Here is a 19597-nt window from a genome sequence, read left to right as displayed (position 1 = left end):
CACCTCTCTCATGTGTTCCCTTTAGTACATTTTTCCATGTTGCTAATTAGCACTTTTTAGAGGTATCACAATCGACTGTTAAGTCTGCCTTTTGTACTCAGCTCAGTGTTTCTTAACAAAGGATTTTAAGGCTTCTCTCTGTGTTGTCAGGGATGAGGACAGTGCTGGCAGGTTCTATAGAAAGGAGTGCACCTAGTGAGGTCTTCCCTCCATCCTGCTTACTCCCCACTGCCCGACTTAAAGGCGACAAGAGAAGTGCTGTGAGGAGTTAAGATCATCAGGAGAAAGGGTGAATTAGATTTATTGAAAACAAAAAAGGAGAAGGAAAAAGAAAGGTAACATACGACTTTGCCACGGTAGCAGGGGAAAGGATGTCCATCAGGAGACAGTGCCTTCCACAAGGCCAATCTGATTTTCCTTTTCAGGGAAAACAACACTAATGTTATCCAAATCTTTTGGAAATGAGCAAGTTCCTTCCTTTCCCCTGCCCTTCAGCCTAAACCAGGAAGGTTTTTTAGTCTGTGTATGTGGTGATCTGGAGTTGGTTGCCCAGCAGGGGGGTTTGCATGCCTTGGACAGAGAAGCCCAGCCTCCAGGCTAGTTCAGGGAACCAAGAAACCCACCTTTGTTCTTTAATATTTTGCCTGGGGAATGACAGATCCGACATTAAACCTCTAGAAAACTGGTTAAAACCATAACACTGTGGAGGAGTGCAGACCTCCAATGTACAGGTCGTAATGATCAGAAAATCTTCTGAAAACACCTTGTTGTAACCTAACCATAAAGTCACTTGGGTGGTCAACCCTGAAAAGCCGAGTCTGTTCTGTTCAGTCCTCCCCAGCAAATGCACCAGCAAACAAGTTTTGCAATCTTAAGGCACAGAAGGCCATTTATTTTTCCGATTGTGGAATGAACGTAGGACAAAGTTATTTTTTCAGAAGGCATTCAGAGTTTTTAAAAAGGTAGGGTAATGATTAAAAAGCCTTTGGGAAAAAAAGCATTTTATTTTGTTGACTGAGAGCTTCCTATAACGTGGCTGGTTTTTAGTTAGGTTAATATTATTGTATAATCCTCCCTGGCACCTGGGTGGCTCAGTGGTTGTGTCTGCCTTCCGCTCATGGCATGATTCCGGGTCCTGGAATCCACTCCCATACCCGGCTCCCTGCAGGGAGCCTGTCTGTCTCTGTGTGTCTCTCTGAGTAATAAATAAATAAAATCTTCTCCATAAGGCCTGGCCATCCTGAATCTGTGGACGAGGCTCGCGACAAACCCACGGAAGCCACCTGCTGCCTTTGAGCAAGGGCTAAAGTATTATTTGAATCCAGGTCTCTCACCGCCAGTGTCAGAGACCTTTGTGGACCGTGGTTGCCTCCTGAAAACACTGCTGCAGCTAACCTTTAACTGTGTTAACCCGAGTTATTCTACCTTCCAGGTAAGGAGAGTCACACGCGATGGGAAGGAGAATAAGACGTAGAGCCACCAGCATAAGGCAGTGTGAGCGACCCCACTTCTCATTTACCCAGAGGGAAGCCCGAGAGGAGCCTTTAAAACATTACTTCTCTGCAGCCACAGTTAAATCAAGGACATTCATGTATTTTTAAGAAAGATTTTATTGATTTATTCATCAGAGACAGAGGCAGAGGGAGAAGCAGGCTCCTCGTGAAGCAGGGAGGCCCGTACGGGGCTCGATCCCAGGATCCCAACCCCAGGGGAAGGGAGACGCCCAACCGACCGACCCCCGGGCACTCCTAAAGCGAGGGCATTTCTGGGGCCCAATGGCCGCGGACGACGTGGGAACTTGCGTAGGAGCCCGAGAGGCCCGAGGAGACCGCGCGGGGCCTGCTGCTCGCTGCACGTCGGGAGGAGATAACCCAGCAGGGGGGCAGAGGCAGGTAGGAGGCGGCCCCCCTCCCCGGCTCCGGGGCTCCGGGGCTCCGGGGTCAGCCTCGCGGGGAGGGCCGGCTCCGTGCCGCGTGCTGCGCCGGGGGGTGGCCCTTGCCGCGCGTGCGGGTGCGGGTGCGGGTGCGGGGCGCCGGCCGCGGTGACCTCAGCCTACCCCGGGCGGCCGCAGCAGCCGCGTGCGGAGCCGCGAGGCGGTGTCCTGAGCTGACACCGGCTGCGCGGCGCAGGCAGCAGGCGCCGCCGATCAACTAGTTCGCACCGAGGATTCCTCTTGGTGCGTGGCCCAGTTCTCCTCAGGACGCGCTCCAAGCCCTCGCCGCCGCCGCCCCCCACCCCAGGAAGCCTCGCGTCCCTCCCCCGCCGCTCGGCTCCGGCCGGCGCGCGCGCGATTCCTCGATTCCACAGGCAGTTCGCGCCGCGGGTGGGGGCGGGGCGCCGCGGGCGGGGGGGCCGGGGCCCGGGGGGGGCGGGGGCGGGGGCGGGCCGGCGTGGGGAGTTCCTCGCTCGCGGACCACACGCTCTGCGGGCCAATCCCGAGCCAGCCTCTAGCAGTGTCACACGCGGGACACATCCAAGCGTTTGTTGGCAGGGCCGGTGAGGGGGAGGGGGCGGGGAGGAGGGAGGGGAGTTGAGTGACAGGTTCGCGGGGCAGGCTGGGAATTGTAGTTCTCCGCTCCCGTGGCCATAGCCATTTTGTAGTCGGGGGACTACAACTTCCAGAAGATCAAGGGGACCATTCTAAGGTGCCCCGGGAATAGGCGGCTCTCCCCGGGGCCGGGCGTCCTGGGGCACTCGTATCCAGCAGCCCGGCTGCAGGTAGACGCGACGGCAGGGGCGGGGGCTGGCGTGCGGCGGCCGTAGGGCGAGCGGCAAGCTGGGGAAAAGGGGGTGAGGTGGAGCGACCGAGCGTGCCATGCATTGGGCTTAGGGAGCCTCTCTCAATTCCACTCCCAGGCTCGGCGTGGGAGCGACGCCTGAGGGGTCGCCCGAGAAGGGTTCGTCGAAGCTCCGCGGGCGTCTAGTCGACGGGGCAGCGGGGGTCGCCCGGGCTGGGCCGGGGTCGGTCGGCGCCGGAGGAGGCGGGCGCCCGGCGGCTCAGCTGTGGGAGTTTTCGGCTGGCGTCCGTCGGGGAATTGCCCGAGGAGCCCTAACTTGTATAAAAGCAGAGTCCATTTAAAGTTGGGCTGGCTAGCCCGTCTCTCATTGGTTCGGGGGCTTGGAAAAAAGAGACTCGGCGAGCCCTCGCTGTGGTGCCGCCGCCGCCGCCGCCGCCGCCGGAGTTGACTCTTCTGCTCGCACTGCTGCTGCAGCACAAACGTGACTTCCAACATTTTTTTTTTTTTAATTTATCTTTCCCTTTTCTTTTCCAAGATGTAACTACAGATCAGACACTAAGGACCTTCACGTTTCGCTGATGTAGTTTTTGGAGGAAAAAAGGGGGGGAGTGAAGGGCGTCGGTTTTTTTTTTTTTTTTTTTTTGTGTGTGTGTGTGTGTGTTTTCGGGGGAAATTTTCCATTATGAGTGTTTTACTAAAGTGAATTTTTTTTGTTTTGTTTTTTGTTTGCTTCGTTCGTCTTTGGCTCCTTTTTTTTTTTTCTCCTCCTTCCCAATTTCGGATTTATTTCAAGGCGAATCGGGCTTTGGGGGAAGAGGAAGAAAAGTCGGATTACAAGATCCACCACCACCACCAACAACAATAAAAAACCACCAGGATATTTTTTTTGCAAATTTCTGACGGCTTTAAATTCATGAAGCAATTGTCCCCTTTTGCAATCAGCATTTGGATCTCAGAATGAGCAAGGAAAGACCCAAGAGGAATATCATTCAGAAGAAATACGTAAGTGCTCTTAACAACACATCCTTTGACTTGCAGTTTTAAGCAATGGCTGTGAATGTCAAGTTTATAGATAATTCTGCAGCTGAAGGGTTTTAAACACAGCGTCCGATAAGGCTGCTTCTTTCTTTTCAGAAGAAGGGCTTTTCAGGCAAAGTCGTGTCTGCCTAGTTTGGATGAAAAAACAGATTGGTGTAGCGATACCTCAAGTGAATAAATTGACCTCGAATGACACAACCATAATCTAGTTTTAGATGAAAGGCTAGGGATTTTGGTGGAGCTTGGAGTGGGAGGGGGGTTATGGGGGCTGCGGTAATGTAACTAAACTGCATTCTCGGGCGGATTTGGCCTCATATTGCACTTTGCATGCAAATGAGCTTGTGTTATTATTATTAATGTTATTTGGGGAAATCGTGTAACGAGTGTGTGTTGGAAACCCTTTAAGTTGCAATCGAGGGTCCGATTATGGCGATCTTGTTCCTTGCACTGGCACATCAAATTTAATATATGTGGTCGTTTTTGGCTTATTTGGTTCGCAGCGTAAACCAGTTGGGAATCATGTTACAGCGAATGCATTTGTTGGGATTGACTTTAATAATGGGACTGGTTTTGTTTAAAAATTCATGGTTTCCAGTTTTTTTGGGGGGGAAGGGGGAAAGACCTACAATATAGGTAATGTTTTTAAGTAGGTATGTGAATGCATGTGTAAGTGACTACAAATACATTCTCCCTGCTAACCGGGCTTCTGAAATTGGGTGATTATTCAGAGATTTAAATGGCTTGGGATAGTTAAATTTGTTTTGTGCATAGTACAGCTACGTTTTGATTGGCATGGGGAGTGTTTTTGTTTTGTGTATGGCTTTTTTTTTTTTTTAAGTTTGGGGGGAGGGTGGGTAGAGGGGGACGGAGGATTAACCAAATATGCACTCGAGCGATCGGTGATTAGCTGCATGCTTTAAATCAAAGAACCCATTTTTTTTTTTAAAGCCCAAATAAACCTACGCTGGGAATAATGCAACGTTATAAGAAAGTTTCATTTAACTCGAGTGGACAAATTGGTGGTTCATATCTTCCCTTTTTTGAGCAGTGTGATGTGTGTAATGGGAGATGACCTTCGGGGCACTGGTTTTTGTAAAAAAAAAAAAAAAATACATTTAATGAAAAAGCCGAATGCCTCTTCTCGAGGGCTGATTCTAATCTAGGCACGTAAACTTCAAGTATGAAAGAAATGCAAGGTTAAATAATCAAGCCCAACTTAAAAAGCTGTTCCCTAAAGAATTTAAGAATTAAAATACATCCGCATTGCAGAGGGCTGGGTAGAATGCAAAGGACTAGTTTAAAGTCGGGCTGTAGGAAGTGCATGGAGACCAGCTCGCCCCGGAGCGCGGACGCCTTTCCGGGGCTCGTCCGCCCCGGGTGCAGCCACAAAGCCGAGGGGGTAGAACTTGGACGAGAACCGCCCCCGCCGCCCCCCCCGACCCCATCCCAGACCTCGCGGAACTGGGGAGCGCCGTGGGGTGGGATCTTTTTGTCGCCGGCGGTCAGGGGATTGTGTCGTGTCCCGGCGTCCGGCCGCAGAGCCCGGGGCTGGAGGCGGCGGCCGCGGGAGGCAGAGCACGAGTTGCGGCCGCCGGGGGAGCGGAGCGGAGCGGAGCCCGAGTGCCCGACGTGCTCGAGCGGGCGGCTGGGGGGGGGGGGGGAGGAGGGGAGGGGAGGGGAGGGCGCGCGGGGGTCGCGGCGGGCTGGGCCGGGCCGGGCCGGGCGGGCGCGCGCGCGGCCTGTAGGGGGCGGGCTGCGGGCTCGGGCTCGGGCTCGGGCTCGGGCTCCGGCTCCGGGCGGTGCGGCCGCGGCTGCGGCTGCGGCTCGGGGCCCCGGGCTCCGCGCGGGCCGGCCCGCGGGCTGGCAGGCGGGTGGGTGGGGCGCGGGGGCGGCGCGGCCTGCGGGGCCCGGGGAGGGGCGGGGCGGGGAGGGGCGGGGGCGGGGGCGGCGCACAGCTGCAGCGGGCGCCCCCCGCCGCGCGCACGGCCGAGCATGGCGGCGGCCTGCCTGCCTGCCTGCCTGCCTGCCGCCTCCCCGCGCTCCCGCCCGGCCGGCCGCCTCCCCGCGGCCCTCCCCTGCCCGCCCGGCCGGCCCCCCGCGGCCCCGCCCGCCCGCCTGCCTCCCCGCGGCCCCGCCCGCCCGCCGGCTCCCGCGCCGTCTCGAGAGCAACAGGTTAAGCCGAGAGACGTCAGCGCGCCCCCTCCCCGCCCCCCGGCTCTCCCCCGCCTCCCCCCCCGCGCTGCTCCGGGTTCCCGGACGCTCCCGGCCCGGTCTGTTGTCATTGTGACGTCACAAAGGGACGGCCCGGTGGAACCTCCTCCTCCTCCTCCTCCGTGACGTCAGAAGTCGGGCGGGAGGTTCCACGCGGCGGGGCGGCCGGGGGCGGAGGGAGCGCGCGGAGGCCGCGGCGTGGGAGGAGGACGAGGAGGAGGAGGCGGCGGCGACCGGCCTCCGCCTTCCGCCCTGGGACGCGGCGCTGCCCTGCAGGTGAGCGCTGGCGGGGAGCCTCGGACCGGCGACCGCGGGCGCCGCCGACCCCTCTCGGGTTCCTGGGAGGGGGTGGTGAGTGCGGAGGAGACGCCTCCTTTCTGCAGAAACGGGTTTCGCCGCCTCTGTTTGCAGGTCTGCCGACGGTGTGGCATTGCTGCGGTGGTCGTTGTCCTCTTGGAAGAAAAGCAAGGAAACTTTACTCAGGGAAAGCTTCGCTTTGCAAGGGGCTGTGCTGTGGATTTGGCCACCTTGTCGATGCAAGTCGTATTTGGGGTGTCTCTGGGGGATGCCTTTCTGGGTGATGCTGCTCACCGGCAACTGGCCCTCGTTCTGGGAGCCTTGCAACCACCGTTGGCTCCTCCTTCGCTGGGCCAGCTCTGTGCTTTTATCTTTTTTGAAGGGTGGGAGGGATGGACCAGGGAAGACTTGTCATGGTTACATATTCTTGAAAGAGCGGGAGAGAACTAAATCTCAGGGTGTTCTGGACTTAGTACTTCTGAACGCTTAGAACAGGAGACTCACAATCTGAGTGTGTTTAGTCCTCTGGAAAATGGGAAAGGTAACACACCTGCCTCTGCCCCTCACTTTTATCTGCAAGGATCCTGTGCGTGAGAGAATGTGCGTGAAAGATCTTCTTTCTCTTTCAGGGGTATGACTCCTCGAGCTGGTGGAAGGCAGCACATATTCCACAATTGGTCTCAGAAGCCTCAGATGCCTGCCGCGTTGCCATTCAGTTTATTGCCTACGCAAAGCAGTTTGGGGGTGGGATTGTGGATGGCAGGCTTTGGGGCACATGGTGGTTATATTTCATATTCAGTGGCATCCTTGAGAAACTCATAAATTGTTATATAATCCCGTCTTAATTGTGCTGGGCACAACTCCCACCACAATACCTTGAGTAACAACTGGAAGCATTTGCTTCCAAAGCCCCAATCCACTTGGATGATGAAAACCGTTGCATGTCCTGGCTCCATGGATGCTTTCTGCCATTTCTGTCCGTCACTGCACTCGGATGGGTTATTCTTAGGGAGAATAACGAATATAATATGCAGGCTTCAAAACCGTTTGATCTTTGAGGCTTTAAACCTAGGAGTCTGAAATAAAAAATCTCTGCCACACGACCATACCAGTCGTGCATGGAGCAGAAAAACAAATTGCCAGTTTGATTTCCAGGTCAGCTCAGGGAGTTTGTACCACTAGGCTGTAAAGTTCTCAGTATTTAATTGTCTGATGTAAAAGTTGCAGCGTGATCAAACAAAACTGGGAAAAGTTCATGTTATAACGTTCAAAAGTAGGCTTTACTATAATTACAGTTACGTGAAATTATAAAGAAAAAAGTAGAAGTGCAGCAAAATACGGTGGTAGGATTTATGAACTCCTCTTCCTACCCCCCCCCCTTTTATACCCAATTGGGCTATTTCACAGTTCTGAGGGGAAAAAAAAAAAAAGCCTTGTACGTGACATTTAATTGCTATGTTTTTCCTTTCCTGCTCTATTTACTTGGCCGTCTTTCTGTCTAGTAGTGGAAAACTTGATTCTTTGTTATGTGAGTGTAGGGCAGGGGCACTTAAGCAGCTATTTTTTTTTTTTCTAACTTTGTTTTTTTCTTAAGATTTTATTTACTTACTCATGAGAGAAACAGAGAAAGAGGCAGAAACATAGGCAGAGGCTCCCTGTGGGGAGCCTGATGCGGGACTTGATCCCAGGACCCCAGGATGACGACCTGAGCAAGGACAGATGCTCAACCACCGAGCCACCCAGGCATCCCTTGAGCAGCTATTAATGTATGGAGAGATTTTGGAGGGAGACTGTCAAGAGTCCAAACTGTGTCATATAAATTTAAAATGAAGAAAGTTATGTCCCCAAATAATCAATTTGAGTTACTGTTAACCTGTGTGATTATTACTTCACTGTAATAATTAATCTGTGATTACTTCATCTGACTTGCAGGTCTTCCATAGTCTCATTGGCCCAAATAGCCACCTGAAATTAATTGGAATTCAGATGGTATAATGGCTGTTTTCTTTTCTTATAGTAGGTCACACCAGTTACTGTTGCTGAGCTGGGGGCTACTGACGCACTTCCAAGTGCCTTGGAAATAACTCCAGTGTTAATATATACCCTGCTCCAAAGGTTGTTTAAACTTTTCTCCTTCAGAAAGAGAAAATCTTCTGAAGGAGTACATAACTCGTGTCTGTTGGTTCAAATGGAGCTATTTTTGTCCCTTCAAAGACGACACACATAAGTTCTATATGAAGCCCTTAGTACTTTAAAATACTTGGTAAAGGCCACGCTGGAGTATTTTTAAGGTTTGCCCTTGATCATGAGGTTCTTAAGACCCAGGTTTCTGACATTTTTATCTAAATGGTTAAAAAGTTTTGCAGTGTAAGAAATTTCATTTTTAGACTTTGAGTTCCATTGTTCTTTTTCAAAAATAACTTATTTTTCAAAGATTTATTTATCTGAGAGAGCGCGAGAGTGCGGGAGAGAGGGGGGCACAGCGAGAGGGAGAGAGAACCTTGAGCAGAACTCCTTGCTGAGTGCGAGCCTAATGGCGGGGCTTGATCTCCTGACCCTGAGATCATGACTTGAGCCAAACCAAGAGTCAGATGCTTAACCGAGTGCACCACCCAGGTGTCCCAAGAATTTATTTATAAGTAATCTCTACGAGAGGTGGGACTCAAACTCCTGACCAGGAGATTGAGTCGTGTGCTCCCTGATAGAGTAGCGAGGTGCCCCTGTTGCAGTGTTCTAATCCTACTGTCAGTGGTCCGTCTCTGAGTCTCTCTCGGGATTACATAACCGCTCTACTAAGAGCCAGTTTCTACCTATCCAACCTACTTGCTCTGTTGGCTGCGGAATATCCTGGCTATAATACCCCAATAAGATGTCTGGCCCGTGGGTAGCCCTGCGGTGCGTGTGCCTCTGTCCCCTTTGGCTCCCACCCATTGAAGGCTTGCCAAGTGTCAGTTGTTTGTTTCCAAATCAGGTTATTCCAGTTAGACTTATTATTGCAATTACAGCTGAATATTATGTAAACCTTTGAACAAATGTGGAAAGAGTTGGTTTCTCTCTTTTTTTTTCTTTTGAGAGTTGGTCTCTATGAAAACTTTTAAGTTGGCGGTTTTGGGGAACACTTGATAAATCAAGTGAATTAATAAAAAAAAAATCAGGCTGTTAAATTAGATGTGGGCCTGTCGCTTAAAAGACTAGGGGAAAAATCTTAAGGATTTGTGTACATGCATTGCTTTGCTAGTGATTACCTTTTGAGAACCGAACTTCATTCCTGCCCAAACTCCCTTCCTAACAAACACCAAAAAAGCATAACATGAAACACTGGGATTCTCAACAAATCTGTTTTTAAAAATACATTTAGGTGTTTAGGTCAGAATGTCAAAATCTATATGGATTTTAAGGTTTCCCAGCTGACAGACTTTACATGAGCTAACCAGCTTTTTTCTGGTCCCTATGGCCTCTGATTAAGAGCATTTCCATTGTGTTTAGACCTAATCCCCAGGTATTAGAGCAGACTCCCTATCTAGTTCATGCGGGCAGCATAGGTGACATGTGGCTCAGTTTAGAGAGGCCCTACTGAGGCAACTTGTATGACTTTTAGAATTAAAAAAAACAAAAACAGTTGTGTCATTCACTGGATGGTAGGGGGCAGAAAGATTAGGGATTTTACACCTAATTTATTTGGAGTTCAGAAACTTGTATCTTGTAGTCCAGCAACCTTAATTATTGTCTCACTTAGGAGATATTGCTGAAGGTTTGTTCCATTTCAAATCCTTAAACCCACCCCTTAACGGAAAGGAGACCAGTTGAATCTCAGTTTCTTAGTTTGAATCAATTATCTTTTGTTTCTTTCCATCTCCAGGAGGTAACTTCTGATACCTGCCTCCTTCCAGAACCCCCAAATTCTCAGGTATTTTTTCAGCCAGTCTCCAAGCTCTCTTTTTCTGGTTCCTTTTGGCCCCAACACCTTTTCCTGACCTGCCTTATGATTGCAGGCTTCCTTCATCCCAGGAGGTGGGAGCTCTGATGACTTTGGTACTGCTGTTTGTCTGCTTTTTTGTAGACCATCGGAGTGAGGTTTTTTCCTTATCCTTTAAATCTTTCTTGGGATTTCAGCTAATACCATACCTTCTGGCAGCTTCACACTTTTTATTTTTTAAAAATTTTAAAAATTTTACTTATTAGAGCATGTGCACAACTGCAAGAGATGAGAGGGAGAAGCAGACTCCCTGCTGAGCAGAGAGCCTGATACGGGGCTCTGTCCTAAGAGCCCAAGACCATGACCTGAGCCGAAGGCAGATGCTTAACTGACTGAGCCACCCAGGTGCCCCAGCCTCACACTTTGTAATAAGGCATTTTTCATTCATTGCCGATTCAGAATACAGTCACTAAAAAGTAGAGCTGAATCTTGGAGGAAGTGGCAGTGCTGGCCGGATACCCCTTGGCTCATGGTCAGGTAAACCTGCCTGCTTCCGGGACTTCTGTTCCTGTCAGTGCTTGCAGGTGGCTTGTATCTCTTGTTCTCTGAGGACATCTGGGATCAGAAAGGGTCTGTGTTTTACAGAAGTAGATCCCATAGGGTGAGGTCTAGGTCCCGCCTGAGTGGAGCTGTTGGAGTACATCCTGGGCCTCTCGGGTATCTGTCTGGATTTCTTTCCACTTCCACACTGTTTCACAACAGGTTATGCTAATCTTGTGAGAATGGTGCCTATTTCTCCTGGGTTTCTCTTTGAAGTTTAAAGAAATGTGCCGGAAGAGCTTGGATTGTAGAAAACACCATAGATGGGCCACACAACACCCACTCCTCCTGAAAGCATTGTGAAGAGAAGGCCCAGTCACTTCGGAAATAACCGCCCACGTTTGTTTCCATAGTGAGTTCGCAGCAGAAAAAGGCTTTTGAGTCCATTTTACAGAAGAGAAAATCAAGGCAGCTAGACACTGGCCAGGACGTTAAAGACTGCATATCTCTTTCCTACTTTTTGGTCCAGGTGAAAGAGGTAAAATGAAATGATGACCGTAACCCCAAAAAGGGGGAAGAAAAGATCACAACAAGGGCTCTTGGCAGGCTTCAGAGAGGTTTTTTGCTTAAGCAAGTTGGGGAAGTTAAGGCAGGTTGTCAGCGTCCCTGGAACAGAAGGAGTGCATCCGTCTCAAGTACATGTTTGTGTTTGTTGTTTTTTTAAACACCAGTTGGTGGAGCTACCCTCTTTCCCCAGCTGGCTGTCTCCTTGAGTTCTCATTGGAAAAAAGAGCTGAGATCCCAGTACCCTTTGGGACTGACTGGTTTGTACTCTATATTTTTGTGAGTGTCCCCACCCACTGTCTCGGTGATACCTTAGGGCCAGGGCCCGCCAGGCCACATTAGCTCTCCAGGCTTCTGAGAACCTGCAGGAACCTGCTTTCTTTGCAGGGGCTGTCACAAATTGGATCCTCTCTCTCTTTTTTTCCCTCCTTGTATTGTTGCCCTTGACTTTGCTGCTTATGGGACTGTGGTGGGGTGGGGGTGGGGGGGCGGCACTGGGGCAATCATTGGCCCTCATCCTCACCAAGGTCCGGGCCCTGTGGTAAACAAAAGCTGCCCAGATATGTTAATGAGGCAGCATGAGTAATGGGAACATTATACATAATTACTCGTATTCATAGGATGTATGAGGGTGTTAGAAAGGGGAACCCTACTGGTTGAAGTTCTTGAGAGCTGTTTTTGAGGGCTGGTGCTGCCTCAGAGGCCTAAATTGGATTTTAAGTTCTAATTTTGTAAGTCTGTCAAGCCCCACCACCCATGAAGAGGAAGGCCAGTGAGCATCGAAATGTCATCAGCGGCACTGTTTGGTTACCAGGAATCCTAGAAGGTTTAACAAAATAGCCAGTTTTGCTCCTTTATCCTTCCAGTGCAGCTCTTTCCTCACACACCTGTTTTCTGCAGTAGGAACAGGACTTCCTTTCCCAGCACTATTGTTTTTGGGGGGTGAGGGGCAGCAAGACGGGTGGGGTGTGTGTGATGTGTGTGTCTGTGTCTGTTTTCCATCAGGAGACCCTCTGGTTTGCTGTGAATGAATGATCCAGGAGAGTGTGGGAGACCTTTTGGTGCCCTCTTTTATTGCTCTTTTTAAAAATCTGGGTGGTTCTTTCTCTGTTATTTCCTAAGCACAATTTTGGTGAGGACTTGATCTACAGTGGTTATCTCTTGGTTCTTATTTCTGCCAGCTGTTAAAGTGTTTGGTGCCTGTGGGGGCAGAAACAGGTGCCAGGAGGAAATGAGCAGGGATTAGGGCTGAGCATATGTTTCTTGCATTTATTCCTTCCATAGGTTTGCAGAATGAGGGCTACTGAATGTATGCTCATTCTGTGAAGCAGCACTCGGATACGGACATGATTAAAACCTGGAGCGTCTTGTGCTTTGTGTATATGCCTTTGTATTAGTACGTGGGCCGCAGTAACGCAGTGCCTTAGATTTGATTCACAGGCTTAGGCTCAGTCATGAATATAACAGATAAGCCGTGGTAATGGACAGGATTGGGGATGCGAGCTGAGTTCAAGGTTGGGTCCTGTGCTACACTGGGCATCTGACCCTTGGGAACACCACGTAACCTCACCGAGCTGCTTCCTCATCTGGAAAACTTGTTTCATCCACCTCTTGGGCTTGTTACTGGGAGAGTCAGTGAGATTTTTGATGTGAAAGCACTTTGTAAATTGCATACGCCTGCACAAATGGTCAAGGTATCATTACACAGTTGGAAATCACCAACCTGGAGACATCGGGCCTGCCGGCAGCCTTCCTAGCTGACTCAGAAATAAATGAGTCAAATGAATTCTATACTTGGCCTCTTAATAAACCAAATGAGTAGCTTTAGAATAAGTCCATTTTGATGTAATCTCTTCCCACCCCCACTCTGTTTGATGAAGCACTCTGTGTCATCCAAACACGTCTGGGTGGTGAACTGGAGGCACAGATTTGACCCTGAGACTGGAGTGGCCCCGGATCTGTGCTCAAAGATGTTTCACCAAAGATGTTTAAACTGGGATCTTGGAGCAATAATCCTTGAAATTGAAAATCTGGTCGTGATCCTTCATGGGCTCCCTGTGGCTTTTGGAATAAATCTAAACCAAGTGTGTCAGGACAGCATGACAAGCCCTTCTTGCTGGGCCCTGGGCCTATCCGGCCACCTGTTCTGGTTTAGCGGAACCCAGCCCTTAGCCTTTGCACATCCTGGTTCCTCGAGTGGGTTGCCCGAAGAGCCCTACCTGGCCCTTCTGAGGCCTTGCTGGACAGCCGGCCACCCCTTCCTCCAGCCAGGCGGCCCCTTCTCTCTGTCGGCCTGACTCCTTACATCTACTTCTAGGCACTGGAATCTTTGTTTACCTGTTCCTTTTCTCTTAGCCCCTGAAGGGGAGGGGCCGGATCTTATGGGAGTGTGCAGCTGAGGAAGTCAATTGTTGAGTTGAATGAGGCTTTTGGAGTATGTCAGATATCCCCTAGTTATGGGAGGGGATTTGTATGGATCTAGTGGAAGGAGATGAACTAAGCAGAAATTGCATAGCTGAGGAAGCAGAGATATCTAACTCTGTTAAGTGACTTGCCTGGGGTCTCACATTTTGTCAGTGACTGACCCAGCCAGGGCGTGAAATCCAGCCCCCCGGTACAGTAGAAGGCTGTTATTCTTCTTGGACACGTGTTTCAGAGATCCTCCTTCCAGGTAGCTTCTCAGTTATTCGTGGTAACTGCCATACCTGATTCATTTTCAGCGGAAATTAAGCTCTCCAAGTCAGCCCCATACCTATATGCCAGTAGCAATTGTCCCATTTTGAAAATGACTTTTTTGCTTTATAAGACCTTCAGCTGAAGGACTACAAATGATAAGAACCATTGCAATTGCATACCGGGCATTCCTGCACTTGCAGAGATAGATATGTAGTTTGATGTGTGTGGGCGCATGCTCCTGTGTGACATTGTTATGTGCCTTTTGCATTTATATCTTATCTCGATTATCAAAATACAATTCTACATCATTATTTTTAATGGCTGCGGGGTACTTGGTTGGTCTCTAACAGTTTACTCGACCTGCCTGTTCTGGGTGGCCTTTTTGCTTTGGTGGTGCCTGTTGTGCAAAATGCCATGCCCAGGATGTTTTCTCTATCTTTTCACTTCAAATTCTTCAAAGTGGAATTACTGGCTCAGAAGTGCCCATGGTTTTTTTTTTTTTTTTTTTTTTTTTTGCTTTATTAGGCTACAAGGCCCGTGTGGAGCCTAAAGTGGGGCTTGAACTCACGACCCTGAGATCAAAATTGAGCCTTGGTCAAGTTGGGCATTGAATTGACTGAGCTACCCAGGCGCCCCAGAAGTGTCTCCTGTTTACCCTGAGAACCCTGTTCCTACATTGTTTTCGTGGAGAAAGCCTGTACTAAATTACAGTCCCACAGGTAGTGCACGTGAAGCCAGCGGGTTGGTTGTTTTGTTGGCTTTTTTTTTTTTTTTAATTTTTTTATTATTTTATGATAGTCACACACACACACACAGAGAGAGAGGCAGAGAGAGAAGCAGGCTCCATGCACCGGGAGCCCGATGCGGGATTCGATCCCGGGTCTCCAGGACCGTGCCCCGGGCCAAAGGCAAGCGCCAAACCGCTGCGCCACACAGGGATCCCTTGTTGGCTTTTAAAAACCAATCCAGGCCCTTGTAATGAGTAGTAAAGATGTCAGATGGGTTTTGTTTAAGTTTCTATTTTCTTTCCTTGTCTTCTCTCAGGGCTTTCAAACCAAACGAAATAAGATGGGTGAAATCACTTTGTAGAACAAAATTGCACTAAGAACACAACACAATGTTAGAATGACTGTGGCCGTGAAGGGTGAGGAGAGGAGGATGTATACTGGTACAATCACGTATTTTCTGTTTATGAAATGCCTTTTTGTGAGGATTGACATGCTGGAAGATGACCTGGAATCTCATTGTTTTCACATGTGATTTCTGTCTTGTTCGTGGGGTGGGCTTTGCAGTTGCAAAGGCCCCGTTGGGCTCTGGCTTGGCAGACGGTCCAGTTAAATACAGCTGGTATGTTCTGGTTGCTTGCTATGCTCTGGCACCGTGTTAGGTGTTTAGGTGTTGGGGAAAAGGTTATCGTCCTCGTCCTGGGAAAATTTATATGTCAGTTGACAGCAGGGCTGCAAAATACGGGGAAGAGAGCAGGTGGCCTTGGGCAAGTCCCTTTACCTGAGTCTTCATTTCTTCATCTATAAAATGGGGGGAATTACACCTCTGATCTCAGGGTCACTGTGGAAGAGGTAGAACCCATGTGAAGTGGGCAGCCCTGGTGGCTCTGGGCAGCTCAGGTGGCCCAGTGGTTTAGCGCCACCTTCGGCCCAGGGGTGTGATCCTGGAGACCCAGGATCGAGTCCCACGTCAGGCTCCCTACATGGAGCCTGCTTCTCCCTCTGCCTGTGTCTCTGCCCCTCTCTCTCTCTCTGTGTCTTTCATGAATAAATAAATAAAATCGTAAAAAAGAGAATCCAGGTCAAGTGCTTTATACACTGTGATCTAGATCGTGTTATTGTTCTGAGTCCCACAGGTCTTTGTGGCTGTCATTCTTCAGCCTCAAGGTTGAAGAGGGAACGTAGTGTTTCTGCATTTTCTTGTTTGCTTATTATTGCATGTCTGGTTGTTTGAGGAAGAGGATAGAAATGCAAATAAGGAGCACCTAGGTGGCTCATTGGGTTAAGTGTCTGACTCTTGGTTTCTTTGGTTCAGGTCATGATCCCAGGGTCCTGGAATCCAGCCCCGCATTGGGGCTCCCTGGTCAATGGGGAGTCTGCTGGAGATTCTCTCTCCTCCCTTCTCCCTCTGCCCTTTCCCCATGTGTGTGCACATGCTCTCTTTTTCGAATAATAAATAAATCTTCAAGAAAAAAAAATAAAAATAAAACAGGTGCTCAGAACTTTCCTTTTATGACTTGGTTTTTCTTCCTAATTTACGGGAAAAAAAAAATGCACCCTGAGCGCTACACTGGACACACTTCTTGGTGGCTGGGATGACGCATTTCCCCCTCTTTACCCCAGCGAATGAGGTGGTGTCAAAGGGCTGCTAAGAAGCAGCGTTACTTTTTGTGGTGTTTAAAAGAGCACTTGTGGATAAATCTCTTTTCCTTCCTTTATAATTCCTTAGTCAAGATGTCCCTTTAGAGACGTGGTATACTGGTTTTACCCAAATTGCCCCCTCTTCCATTCTCAGGCCGCCCAGAGCATTAAAGCTCCGTGGGCTCTATTTTCGGCTTGTAATAACATCTTGATGTTGGAGGATGAAAGAGCCAACGGGGATGGAAGGAAGGCATTGCATAAGGAGTCGGGGCCTGGAGTCCCAGTTAAATTGGTAGCACATGGTTTTCACGTGCCTTGAAGGGCTTTGGTTGTGCTGGCTTGTTGGAACTGTGTCTGCCACCGCACCACAAAATGCGGTCCCCTGCACTTGCCACGTGACTCCTCTTCGTAGCGATCATTTCCAGTGGCAAAGGCCAACTGCCTTTGATGACAGATGAACAGTGGACATTTGAAAAGCCTGAAATGTTTGGTGGGGCCCTCTACAGAGCCATTCCTGTGCATTGATTTAGGAATGAGGCTGGAGGAGCTGGGTGGGGGACAGGAAAACTGAGCCTGATTATTTTAGCCTGGTTATAACATTCAGTTTTACCAGCCCCGCGGCCTTTTGGCTTAGACTCCCAGTAGGTTGCCCTTTTTTTGAAGGATGTTTATTTTATATATTTACTTATATATCCCACACCTCATTCCAAAAAGGATTTAAGGCCATAATGAGCAGTCATCCTGGGAGCAAAAATAATTTTTGCTTTGATCCGACAAAAGTTCGCTTTCCAAATGTAAAAGAGCGAAAACCAGGTTAAAACATGGGCCGCGAGCATTTCCCTCTCTGGACCCAGCAGTGTTAAGGCCCAGTGGCTTTTTGTTTTCGCTTTGAAAACTTGAGCTAAAACTTTTAATTAAAGGCGAGTTTTGTTAAGTAATATTGGTATTGACACCTTGACAGAACTCTTAATCTGGAAGAATTTTAAAGATGCATGAAAGTAATCCCCAGCGGTGGTAACATCCTTGAGTGGCAGAGATCAGGTTTCTGTTTAAACGCCAGTACGGTTTATCACTTTTTTTTCCCACAGTGCAGGGGGCCAGGGAGGGTCTGGATTTAATAATGACCTTCTTTGGGACCGGGGAGGGTGGTGGGAGGAGTGATCTGTAGATGTTAGCTCATGATTTCAACGTCCTGTGTCTTTAAAAATGTTTTCAAATACCCGTTCTGTATCGTAATCCTCAAAACTACTGTTAGGATTCCAAACCATTGTGGTTTAAACTTAGCTGGAATCTGAAAGGTGGCTGACAGAGTGAAAGGAAACCTCCTTTAAATAAGGAACACATTTGGCTTGCCTGATTGTTGGAGAGTCTGAGCTCTGGGCGTATCTGAGCCACCGGCCAAGTATTCCTGGTTGGAGGAGAGGTTGGGGAAGACTTGTTTCAATCCACTGGCCCGTCCATACCACCCCCCCCTCCCCAGCACTGTCTAAACACCATCAATTAGTCCTGCAGAAACTCTTGCTACAGATACGGACTTGCAAAGCTTCATGTTACACCACGTTCTTGTCTAGATGAGAAACACACTCTTTTGTACTTGTGATAAATCAAAACTCTAATGATGCTATTAAACAGGTTCTCTTCTGGCCCTGGTGTGCAGGAAAGCATTGGGAGGCAGGGAGCATAGATCTGGACTTTGGGGATGGGGGGGATATCTGAAGCTAAAAAGTGGTCGTCTTGTCTCTCTCCTAATTCTGCTGCACGCTCTGATTAAGCGATGAGATCCCTGCCCCAAGGGCTGACATGGCCCAAAATGAGACACATCATCTACCCAACCCGCCTTTTCTCTTTTCCTCCTTCTATGAGACTTGCTGAAGTTGTCATGCTATTTCTTTTCCAGAATTTATTGGAGCAGTAGGCAAAGCCTCTTGGGAGTATAAATAATGATGATTATAAAGAACAGTCAGTTTACCAAGGAAGGCCATTATCTTTGACTTGCAAAAGCTTTTACAGCCGAACATTGTTTGCTTACAGTTGTTAATACAAATGAAGACCCTTCGTGGTACCTATTGTAAGAGGAGTCCTTTTATTCTATTTGTACATGGAGGTCATCTCAATAACGAACAGAACCACCTTGCCCAGGCATAAGTGCTTGTTCCTCAGGACAGGCATTATATACGAGCCAGGGAGGGCCTTAGATGGTGGTTCATGGTTGCTTTTTTTTTTTCCTATCATCAACAGCAAATAATCCTCCCTGCCTGTGTTGAAAGACCTGTAAAGCTGATAAATAATGCCTAATTTACTTCTGGAGTCCCCTCCTCTCTGCTTCCTACCCAACTTATGAATCCAAAGATGGCTTTAAAAGTCCTTGAAAGGACTTGTCTGAGTAGGCACTGGCATTGAGTAAATATATTTAAATGGTAGACTCTCATGCTCTTAATTAAAGCCCGTAGCATAGCTTGGGGTTGTAGGGGGAGAGGGGAGGGAGGGAATAGGAAGCCTAAATTTGCAGTTGTTATTTTTTGGGGAGATTCAGGTTACCCCTCAGTGCACTTTTAAGTTTAAACTACAACGTTTTACATATATATATATATATATGTATAAAAATATATATATATTCTTGGCACACATTGTTGTCCTTTGCTGCTGTATCTTTAGCAAAGTGTCAGCCCATTTTAGCCTTTCTTTTTTTAAAACTCTCTCACATCTCCAACTTATTCCAGTTTGTTTGGCAGTTCATCAACTATTTTTCTTTTGGCGTTTCAGTGGTAGTTCAAGATGGAAGGCATTTTAAGCATCTCAGTCTTTTCCCTGAGTGATTTTGGATGTGAATGTGATTTCCCCCCCCTTAACAATCTAGTGGTTTTTTTTTTTTTTTTTTTTTTTTTAGTATATTCAGAGTTGTGCAAGCATCACCATGATCAGTTTTAGAACATTTTCATCACCTCCAAAAAGAAACTTCATATCCACTGACAGTCACCCCACATACCATCCCAGGTTCTGTGGTCTCTGGCAGCCACAAATCCACTGTCTGGACTTTTCATATAAATGGAATCATACACTATGTGGCCTTTCATGACAGACTTCTTTCACTTAGTGTACATTTTCAAGGTTCATGCATGCTGTAGCATGAATCAGTACTCCCATTCCTTTTTATGACTGGATAGTATTTCACTGTATGGGCATACCACATTTTGCGAATCCATCCATTAGCTGATGGGACATTTGTGTGTGTGTGGGTTTTCTTCCTTTCG

General features: G+C 48.7%; 1 protein-coding gene across 1 annotated transcript in view; it reads left to right on the top strand.

Moving 5' to 3' along the window:
• The first annotated feature begins 3158 nt into the window (after positions 1-3158).
• The window catches only part of JARID2 (jumonji and AT-rich interaction domain containing 2), a 258350-nt gene continuing 241911 nt past the window's right edge, over positions 3159-19597 (top strand). The window contains exon 1 of the mRNA XM_041770261.1: positions 3159-3740. Coding sequence (XP_041626195.1) covers positions 3696-3740 — 45 coding nt within the window. The 5' untranslated portion in view covers positions 3159-3695. The remainder of the gene's footprint in view (positions 3741-19597) is intronic.

The sequence above is a fragment of the Vulpes lagopus genome, chromosome 10, assembly GCF_018345385.1.
Source record: "Vulpes lagopus strain Blue_001 chromosome 10, ASM1834538v1, whole genome shotgun sequence".
Taxonomy (NCBI): domain Eukaryota; kingdom Metazoa; phylum Chordata; class Mammalia; order Carnivora; family Canidae; genus Vulpes; species Vulpes lagopus.
The sequence above is the reverse complement of the archived record's forward strand: the minus strand, read 5'-3'. Positions and strand labels throughout refer to the sequence as shown.